This window comes from Mastomys coucha, unplaced genomic scaffold (genome assembly GCF_008632895.1).
Source record: "Mastomys coucha isolate ucsf_1 unplaced genomic scaffold, UCSF_Mcou_1 pScaffold20, whole genome shotgun sequence".
In the NCBI taxonomy this organism is placed as follows: domain Eukaryota; kingdom Metazoa; phylum Chordata; class Mammalia; order Rodentia; family Muridae; genus Mastomys; species Mastomys coucha.
The window spans coordinates 76,097,519-76,108,460 of record NW_022196903.1 but is presented as its reverse complement, the minus strand read 5'-3'; the positions used below and the strand labels follow the sequence as shown (position 1 = coordinate 76,108,460).

Sequence of the window (10,942 nt, the reverse complement as noted above, 5' to 3'; positions counted from 1 at the left end):
CCCCCCCCCCCACACACACAGCTGAGTAGAGTTCCATTGTATGTGTGCACCACATTTTGACTACCTGTGTATTAGGTGAAGTTCAACCAGGCTGGTTCCAGATCCTGGCTATTGTGAATGGAAGCAGCCATGAACAAAGATGTCAAAGTGTTTATGCCCAGGGCTAACCTAGCTGAGTAGTTTTGTAAATCTCTTTAGGCGTGACTAGAATGCAGCTAGATGTTCATACAAGTGTCATTTTAGTCAAAATATATAAAGAAAATCAGAGTCCATGTGGATATGTAGTTCAAAAAGATCTCATTGGTTTTCTAAGGGTTCCCAGGGTTCCTGGAGCCCCTTCAGCTGTGCTTAACTAGAGCTACTGCTGTAGTGCCCTGCTGCTTTGTGTGGTCCAGGAGCCCTCAGCTTCAGAACACACAGGATCCAATAGGCAAGAAGATGCTCCTCCAGCATGCCCCATGCTCATGCAAACAGGAGAGGCACTTGCTTCTCCAGAGGTTGCCAGGACAATACATGCCTAGGTCCTTCTGAATAGTCCTTGCATCTGAATACTTCTTTATTCTAGCCTCCTGTAACAAGTCACAGATGGTACATTGAAAATCATGTTAGATTTTTGCTTTATGTAACTCTGGAGGACAAATGAATGGCTGGGATGGTTAGGGAGTAGGGCTAGGAAGATGCAAGGGGTTTTAAGAGCCCTGTGAACAGACTCCCAAGCAGTCTCTCAATCTCTGTTTTCAGTCCTCTGTGTTACTCCTACTTCCTCTGGCCATTCTTTGCACGGCTCCAGACTCCCAGGCCTGGCCATGCAAACCACTCTTCCTTCTGCTCACCCAGGTCACCTAGCTTTGTGTCCTTGGTCCCTCTTATTTTCTTTGTATTTTTTATTTACACTTTGTTCATTATGTCAGCATTTCCTTAATTGTGTCTCAATTTCTATATTTGTGTAGAAGTCTTCTAAGTGATTTTAATTATTAGCATGGTGTCTTAGTTAGGGTTACTCTTGCTGTGATGAAACACTATGACCAAAGTAATTTTGGGAGAAAGCAGTTTATTTAGCTTAGCTTCCACATCACAGTTTATTGGCAAAGGATATTAGGACAGGAATTCAAGCAGAGCAGGAGGCAGGGAACTGTGCAGACCACAGAGGGGGAGCTGTTCACTGGCTTGCTCAGCCTGCTCTCTCTCTCTCCCTCTCCCTCTCCCTCTGTCTCTCTGTCTCTCTGTCTCTCTGCCTGTCTCTCTGTCTCTGTCTCTGTCTCTGTCTCTCTCTCTCTCTCTCTCTTTTCTTCCTTCCTTTCCTTCCTTCCCTTCCCTCCTCCCCCTCCTCCTTCTCCTTTTTTGAGATGGGGTTTTTCTTTGTAGCTCTGGCTGTTCTGGAACTAACTTTGTAGATCAGATTGGCCTTGAACTCACAGAGATCCAACTACTGCAACCACTGCCACCTCTGGCCAGCCTACTTTCTTATAGAACCTAGGACCACCAGCCCAGAGATGGCACCACCCATAATAGGCAGGGCCCTTTCCCATCAATCACTAATTAAGAAAATGCCTTAAAGGCCTGCCTACAGCCCAATCTTATGGGGGGCATTTTCTCAATTAAGGCTCCCTCCCAATTGATGATTCCAGCTTGTGTCAAGTTGACACCTAATCAGCCAGTACTCAGGGTGTAGAAGTGTAGAACTTAGCAGGCTAAGTTTTCCTGTGCCTGGGGAGAGCAGGCAAAGTGCCAACAATAACCTGAGTTTAGATCCCCAGCATCAACATAAAAATCCAGGTGCAGTAGACACGTTTGTAACCCCAGCAAGGGGATGGAGAGCCAAGTGTTCCCCTGGAACTTGGTGGCTAGCCAGTCTAGCTGAATGGACGGGCTCCAGTTAAAGACCCTATCTCAAAAGAGAAAGTGGGAAAATGATTGAGGGAGACACCCGAGGTCAGCTCCCAGCCTCTGTCCATGTGTGCACACACTCACAGGGGCACATGCATATTTACACAAAGAGTTTTCCATTTTTCATTTTTTCATATGTGCTTTATAAACAGCTTGCCACATCCCTCTGCTCTGTTGTCACTTTTATTGAGACAGTATTAAATTTATAGTTTAATTTAGGGAGAATCAACAATTTAAAATTATTGAGTTTCTCAAGTGTGGGGTCTGCTCTTCCATTTATCCAATTATTCTTTTATGTTCCTCAGTAGAACTTTAAAGTTTGCTTCTTGCAGATTTTGCCAGCATCTTGAATTTTATTCTGGTTGCTCTTGTGAACAGAATCATTCTAAGTAATGTGTGTTGTAACTTTGTGACATTTGACTTGGCTGTTATGCCAGTGAAGTCTTTTGAACTGGATGTGCTTAAATCCTCCTCAGATCTTAAAATGTATTAATAGGATTTAGCTTAGTTATAAAAGTAACACACAACATTATTACAATAATTAAAAATATGTAAAAAGTAATGCAATGAAGGTAAAATGTCTTCTTCAGATTTCTCACTTTCCCCTTAGAATTCATGTCTATAAATTTTTCTTTCATTCTTTTTGGCTTTTAAATGAATAAACATTTATTAAAACTGATTGTTTTTGCTTTTTATTTATTTTTCCTAACTGTTTTTAAAATAATTTACTTAATTTTTATTTTATGTGCATTGGTGAGAGGCTGTCAAATCCCTTGGACCTGGAGTTACAGACAGTTCTGAGCTGCCAGATGGGTGTTAGGAATTGAACCCAGGTCCTCTGGAAGAGCAGCCTGTGCTCTTAACTATTGAGCCATCTCTCCAAACTGGTTTTAAAACATGCAATAGAATATATTGTTTGAACTACAGGTCACTTTTTCTTTTAGATCAAAAATCATAGCTGAGAGTTGGGAATATAGCTCAGTAGGAGAGTGTTTGTCTAGTGAGGCCTTAAATTCATTTCTCACAACTGGGGAGGAAAAGAAACCAACCTCACTGAGGAACGCAGGGAGCCCTACACAGCTTATCTGAACATTTCCGGTCCTTTTTTTCATGCTTCTTACCCAGCTGCTGCTCCTGGCATTTTCTTTTTTGTTTTTGTTTTTGTTTTGTTTTTGTTTTTTTAAGACAGGCTTTCTCTGTGTAGCCATGGCTGTCCTGTAGAATTCACACTGTAGATTAGGCTGACCTCGAACTCAGAAATCCTCCTGCCTCTGCCTCCCAAGTGCTAGGAATAAAGGTATGCGCCACCACGGCCCGGCGTCATTTCCTATGGGAAGCACAACTGCATCTTCACCATTTATTTTCCCTCCGGTTTTCTCCAAGCACTAACGCTAACACCACAATAACCAATGTTACTACAGCTTGCTGACCTCACACTGGTCCTCATTTCCACTTGATAAAACATTTAAATAAAAAACAAAAATTTAGATACTTTTAATAAAGTTAGACTGAGAAGCTTTTGAAGACTATCAGCCAGAGCAGAGAAAGGGGGACCAACCACTCAGCTTCAAGATTTGAAAGAAGAGTAAAACTTGAGTACTAAGTAATAAAAACATGAATAATAAATAACTCATACCCAAAAGGACATGCATGGTATGTACTCAATAATAAGTGGATATTAGCTAAAAAAGTACAGAATACCCATGATATAATCCACAGAAGTCAAGAAAGTTAACAAGCAGAAGAGCGCAAGTGAGGATGCTTCAATCCCACTTGGGAGGGAGAAGAAAGCAATCATGGGAGGCAGGGAGAGGGCAAGACCTGGGTGGGAGAGAGGAGGGGGAGGGGAAAAGGGGAGCATGATCAGGTATTGGGGGGCTTGGGGAGAGACCAGAGAGAAGTCCTGAGGACCAGCAGAATGAATGGAAATATGCAACCTGGGGGTGGGGTGGGATGTGGGGGGACCCTCTAGAAAGTACCAGAGACCTGGGATGTGAGAGACTTTCAGGACTCAAAGGGAGGGGCCTTAGACGAAATGTCCAACAGTGGGGAGAGGGAACTCACAGAGTCCACCTCCAGTAGAAAGACAAGGCATCAAGTGGAGGAATGGGGTTGCCGTCCCACAGTCAAAAACTCTGACCCAGAATTGTTCCTGTCTAAAAGAACTGCAGGGGCAAAAATGGAGAAGAGACTGAGAGAAAGGCAGTTCAGCGAGATGGGATCCATCTCGAGTAGAGGCTTCAAGGCCTGACACTATTACTGATGCTATGGTGTGCTTACCGACAGGAGCCTAGCATGGCTGCCTTCCAATAGGCTGTCTCCACTGAGACAGCCACAGATACATATACCCAACCACTGTCCTGAAGTCAGGGACCCCTGTGGTTGAATGTAGCAGCAACAGTGGGGCTGCCTCTATGCAAATGCCAGGGACCATGCAGCTGCAAAAGCATCTCCTGCAGGAGGACCTGATTGAAGACTACCCAAGAGAGCAAAGATATTGGTGTAGACAATATCAGGAACTGCTGTTTAGAAGAGATTCTTTCTTGGGACCAATGGGGGCATGAATGGAGGGTATTAAAGGTTGCAGCAGTGTTCAGGGAGTTTGCTGTAGTCTTTCTCACCTCCTCCCAGAGTCTGTGTCCCTGATTCTTCGCCAACTCATCTCCAACCCCTAAGGGCAGGTAGGGTTGGGCAGCAGTAGTCCAGGGCATGGGCAGCAGTTGAATTAGGGAAAGGCTGAAAGAAGCTGAGGAGGAGGGCGACCCCATAGGAAGACCAGGAGGAGTCTCAGCTAACCTGGAACCCTGAGATCTCTCAGACACTGAGCCACCAACCAAGCAGCATACAGGAGCTGGTCTAAGGTCCTGAACACACTGCCTGGTCTGGCCTCATTTGGGAGAAGTTGCGCCTAACCCTTGAGAGAATCGAGGCTCCAGGGAGTGGGGAGGCCTAGTGGGGGACCATCCTCTTGGAGACAGGAGAGGAGGAATGGAATGAGGAACTGTGGGAGGGCAGAGCAGGAGGGTGGCAATGACTGGACTGTAAAAAATAAAAGTAATAAGAAAAAATAAAAAGAGCAAGAGAGGCAAAGCCCGTGGCCTTCGTGTCTAACTTCTTAACAGAAGCAGGAGAAAAGCGCACCCTCTCTGCAGTTTCCCCTGACACTCACTGCTCAGTCTCCTTGGCTGGTTCAGCACCATTATGCTAAGAATGTCTTTTTTTTTTTTTTAGTTGAAAATAGATTCCCTCCTCCCCCTAAAATATATTCTGGTTATAGTTCCCCCTCCCCCAATTCACTCAGTTTCTTTCTTCCCATCTGGATCCATGCTGTCTTTGTTTCTCATTAGAAAACAAACAGGCATCTAAGGGCTAATAAGAAGATAAAATAGAATAAAATAAGGTAAAAACAAGAACAAATAAGTTAGAGCAGGACAAAACAAACGGAAGAAAAATAGTTAAAGAAAAAGCACGAGAAACACACATAGATGCAGAGATACACGTTTGTATACACAGGAATCCATAAAAATACAGAACTAGAAGACATACACACAAAGGACCAGAGGACCTGTAAGGTAAACAAAAGAAAGAGAAAAAAAGAAAAAGAAAGTTGTGATGCAGCTTTATACAATGAAGAACCTCCAAAGCTGCCACTGAGTTAGTTTTGTGTTGGCCATCTACTGCTGGGCATGGGGCTCTACACTTAAGTTTCCCCAGTGACACTCCTTTGGAAACAACAAATTTTTCATTTGCAGTTGGCTATCAGTTGGAGCTACTTTCTGGACTAGCAATGGGGGACGTGTGTCCTTGTATCCTCTCAGCTCCAGGACACCATCCAGTGTAGACCTGTGTGGGCCCCGTACATGCTGCCTCAGTCTCTGTGAGCTCATACGTTCAGTTCTGTTATGTTCAAAAGGCCTTGTTTCCTTGTTGTCCTCCAACCCCTCTGGTTCTTACAGTCTTTTTGTCTCTTCTTCTGCAGGGTTCCCTGAGCCTTGATGGGAGGGGGTTAGTGGAGACATGTAGTTGGACTTTGACTACTTTGTGGGTTCTTTTTTTCTTTCACCTTTCTTCATCCCTTTTCCTCTACCCTTTCAACCCACTAACCCTAGAAGGGAGAGAACAAGGATAAAGAGGAAAGTGGGAGACATTATCGTTAGACTACTTCCTAGGGGCATCAAGTTCCTTGGGGCAAGTTTGATCTTCGCTGTCAGGATATCTACTTTCTTTTTATTGTTTCTTCTTTGCACATGACTATTTAACAAACTGCAACCAAGAGCAATCAACAGCTACCAAACAGCAACCTACCTTGCCTTTCGGGACCCTAGCCTTTATATACTCTCTGAAGAGTACCCAGAATTCCAGAGGTCACACTATCACGGAAACAATCTGCAGTTGGCAAAATCACACCCCTGCTAGAGCATGAGACAAATCATAGTCAGCTACTGTGGACAGTCTGAACCAACCCCATTCCATACCAAGGATTAATGCAAAAACATGTTCTTATATTTCTGTTTTTCAAAGAAACCAAAATTGCCACTATACAGATAGCTCATGCAGAGTGTTTGAAGATCTCTCATCTGCACATTGTCTGGCTGTGGGTCTCTGTATTTATTCTCATATGCTTTGGGAGGAAGCTTCTCTGATGATGGCTGAGCAACTCGTGGATCTATGAGCATAGTAGAATGTCATTAGGTGTAACGAGCTACTTTTCTCTTGGTCTCAAGTTTACAGAATAATGACCCTGAGACTCAAATTATAATTACAAATATCTAGGTCATAAGCTTTGGCTTCTCCCTGACTATTTTATAAGTTATTATTCCATTTATTCTACTTTGACCAAGCCAGCTCAGTCAATCAACAGGTTCTCCAGGAGTGAGGATTAAAAAGAAAAAAGACAATTAGACAACATTGTAGCATGCCCAAGCCAGTTCTGAGGCTGAGGCAGGTCTATTTTTTTCCTAATCTACTTTTATACCATTTTAATTACATGCAAGTAATAAGGTCAGTTCTAGCTTGAGGAATAAGCAAGACAATAAACACAAATAATCAAAGAATAAACAAGCAATAAAGTCCTGCGATCACTGTTTCCAAGGGCTTATCAGGATGACCAAGATATCTGAGCTTACTTCCCTCACCTAGCCCAAAGTCATATTCTTGCCTGAAGCCTACTTCTTTGTTCTAGCCTAAAATCAGATTCCTGCCTGATCTTTACTTCCTTGTCACAGCCCAATGTCAAATTCCTGCCAAGCAGCCCCCAAAGCTCTCCACACTAATCTAAGTTCCACCATGTGACAGGTTACCTCTGCTTAGGTTCCACGTATGTCCTTCCTGTCTGTTACTGGGGGCTCAATCTTCTTATGCCTGGTTCTGTCCCAGAATTCATTCTGTCAGTCAGATGTCCCATCTTCTATTTCATGCCCTAGCTACAGGCCAATCGGCTTTAGTTGACAGGTGTTACATCCATATAGCACACAAGAGATTTTCTCTACAAGTAGGAGTCATTTTATTGCTACACTCCTTTAGCAGAACAGTAATATTTGCTTTTCCCTAGATCTATGGCCTATCTAGTTTCAGGTTCTTGGCACCCCAAGCAGTGTTCAGGATGGGCTCCATCTCATTGAATGGGACTTAAATTCAATCAGATCTGGTCAGTTACTCCTATAAGCTCTGTGCCATGACTGCACCAGCACATCTTGCAGACAAGTCACTCTTGTAGAGCTAAGCATTTGTGGCTGTGTTGGTGGTTACTTTTCTCCTTTGGTAGCATGCAAACTACCTTCCAGTACCATGAATACTAGCCTGAAGGGGTGAAGACTCTGGGTAGGCACCAGCTTGATTTCTCCATGCTTAGTGAGTTCTCTAGGTGTTGTCTTCAGCAATAGGGTATTTCAACTAACTTGTGGAGGGCAACAAATAACCTTGGGAATAAACAGCCTGGGTGAAACCATTCTAAGTACTAGAGATTTCATTTTGGTGAAGAGAGATGTCTAGCTGGTGTTCTGTTTTTCCTGTTTTTGGGTGATTGCATTTAGACCAACTTCACATATGTATATATTATAAGAAGCATCTACTGTATTAGGTTTGCATATGACTCCTCAAATGGCTATTAGTTTTAACTGTCCCTCTTTATATCCCCCTTTCTCCCCCTCCCCATTTGATTCTTCCATTTCAGTCTCCCCCATCTATAACTATCTATCCTATTTTTTCTATTATTTTTTATCTATTCTATTCTTTCCTAGGGAGATCCATCCCTCCTCCCTAGTCTCTTACTCAATACCTAACATCTATGGTTATATGTACTTTTTAAAAAAAGATTTTATTTATTATTATAAATAAGTACACTATAGCTGTCTTCAGACGTACCAGAAGAGGGTGTCAGATCTCATTATGGTGGTTGTGAGCCACCATGTGGATGCTGAGATTTGAACTCAGGACCTTCGGAAGAGCAGTCTGTGCTCTTACCAGCTGAGCTATCTCTCCAGCCCCATATGGGCTTTTTTAAATCAGTGTCTTAACAGCTAACATCCATTTACAAGTGAATACATACCATAGTTGTCTTTCTGGTTCTGGGTTACCTGTAGGCTTCCAGTTTTCAAAACTTACTTTTAATAAGGGTTCTAGTGCACCACCCACCAGATGAAGTGGAAAAGAAAGGTTATTAGGATTTGGGGGAAGTGGACCTGTTTAGAAATAGTTCTTTGGAGCAAATCTAATTTTTGTTGTCAGGATATATACCAGCAGTCCAGTTTAGTAATGCCATGACAGGAAACACAAACCAACAATGATGGCATGACCTAGCAGAAACAGCCAGGTCTCCACCGAATTGGCATGAATCAGCAGGGGTGACCTGGGTCAGCAGGGATGCCAGGAGAAGTTCTCTGAGGTGCCTCTTTCAAAAATGAAGATCAGCAAAAATGAAGACTAGAGACCAACGAAGCTTACTCCTGCCCTCACTCTGTCACTGTCTGCCGAGTTATACTCTGTCCAAACAGCATGAGTCTGTATCAGCTGACATTCCAGGAAGAAGCTGCCAGAGCACCATGAGAAGTTTTTTTGGTGCATTTCTGTCTATGGAGTCACCACAAACAATGACCAATAAACAATGGTAAGGCATACCAATACCATCCAGTGTTGTTCATTGTCTGTTGGATCCTTTTTAACACTGTGTATCCTTTCACATATCTGCTTTAGCACAGCATCCTCTCACTTGTGTCTGCTTCAGGAAAACATCCTTTGACATAATCAACTTTCCAAAGAAACCTGAAAGTTCCACTTCAGTTACCTTACTCAGAATGATTTTTTTTTAAAGCTCTGTCCATTTACCTGCCAATTTCATCTTTTTTAAATGACTGAGCAAAATTCCATTATGTAAATGTACCACCTTTCTTTATCTGTTCATCCATTGATGGACATCTGGATTGTTTTCAATTTCTGGCCACTTCCCTGGCCAACATAGTCATTGGTTTCCTAGGAAGTGGCTGTTGGAACTGGCTATGGATTGTTTCTTTGTTTGTCTGTCTATCCATCCCTCTGTCTGTCTGTCCGTTTGTCTGACTGTCTGTCCATCTATTTATGATCTATCTATCTATCTATCTATCTATCTATCTATCTATCTATCTATCTATTATCTACTATTTTTAAGATAATGTCTCTTGTAGTCAGACTGGCCTTGAGCTCACCTTGTAGCTGAGAATAACACTTAAATTGTTGATCTTCCTGCCCCATCACTCCTGAGTACTGAGATTACAGGCATTTGTCACCATGCACACCAGTTTGATGCTATGCTGGGGATGGAATGCAGGGCTACCTGCATGCTAGGCAAGCACTCTAGTTACTGAGCCACATTCCTAGCCCTTCTATGTCTTTTTTTTTTTTTTTTTTTTTTTTTTTTTTTTTTTTTTTTTTGGTATAATCTGTTCAGAGTTTTTGCAGGCTTCTACCTAGCTATATGAGGATGCAAAGTGATACAGAGATGGTGTTCACTCAACTCTCTCTTTTGGGTGAAGCGTAAATGTCTGTAATGGTCCAGTCAATGCCTTGTTGCTGAGGTTCAACCACCTTCATGGACTGAGCTAAGAACTTGAAAATTGATTATTGGGCAGGCAGCCTTCCCCTGCCCAATAAGTAGGAGGAGGGTAGGGCCCAAGAGTCTTCTCTGGAGTGTGTTGTGATTCATTTGGGCTAATAAGAGGACTGAGAGGTGGGTCTTCTAGGGAGCTGGCCCCTCATAGTGTCTCCAGGATGGTGAACAGCTGTTTGTGAATGAAGAGAGGTGGTTACCTTGAACCTGAGCTGTGTTGTCAAGTTTGTAGACATTACAGGGACTGCATGTATATTCTACTGGGTTGAGTCAGAGCTCTTTGGTCTGAAGAATGTTCCAGCTGCAAGAGGGCCATCAAAAAGCTTGAGCCACAGTGCAAATGTAGTACCTAGCTGACAGGGTTCAGAAGATGCTGGGATCAAGTAAGAGGTTGGACTGGTAGTCATCCAACCATCAGTATCTGACTTATGGGCTATGAATGGTAAGAAGTCCAGTTTGGGAGAGAGTCTGCTTTTCGTAGTTTCCCAGAGGCCCCTGCAACGCTCATATTATTTCTGTATCTTTCCCATCTTTAACCTCATTGAGTCTTTGTCTCCTGCCCAGAGCTGTCTTACTGGCCAAGGCTTCTTTCTCATTCTGCATCTGGGGGTGAGGGGTATGGGTGCGCTCTCTGATGCATCAATCAGAGGAACCTATGATTGTCTCCCCACTAAAATAGCCTAGAGCACGACTCACTGGGAATAGGTGGAATGACAATGCAGAAAGGAAAATTCGAGCTAGATGGTGGTGATAGGTTCCCTGAGCTGTCGGGCTTTCTCTTTCCTTCTCCACCTCTGTCTTCTTCAGCCTTTTGGCTGAGTCACATTTACTCTTCCATTAATTAGAAATTGCGGTGTAGAACATCAATATTGAGATCTACCTATTTTAAACAAATGATAATAATGGTTTTAGTTAAGTTCATAATGTTGTGCAAACACTCTACTCTCCAATCTCAAAACTCTCTCATCCTCAACC

General features: G+C 43.0%; 1 protein-coding gene across 1 annotated transcript in view; it reads left to right on the top strand.

Moving 5' to 3' along the window:
• Positions 1–6,303, top strand: part of Pole4 (DNA polymerase epsilon 4, accessory subunit) — a 29,958-nt gene extending 23,655 nt beyond the window's left edge. The window contains exon 4 of the mRNA XM_031382251.1: positions 6,137–6,303. Within this exon, the coding sequence (XP_031238111.1) occupies positions 6,137–6,303 (167 nt within the window). The remainder of the gene's footprint in view (positions 1–6,136) is intronic.
• The last annotated feature ends 4,639 nt before the right edge of the window (positions 6,304–10,942 follow it).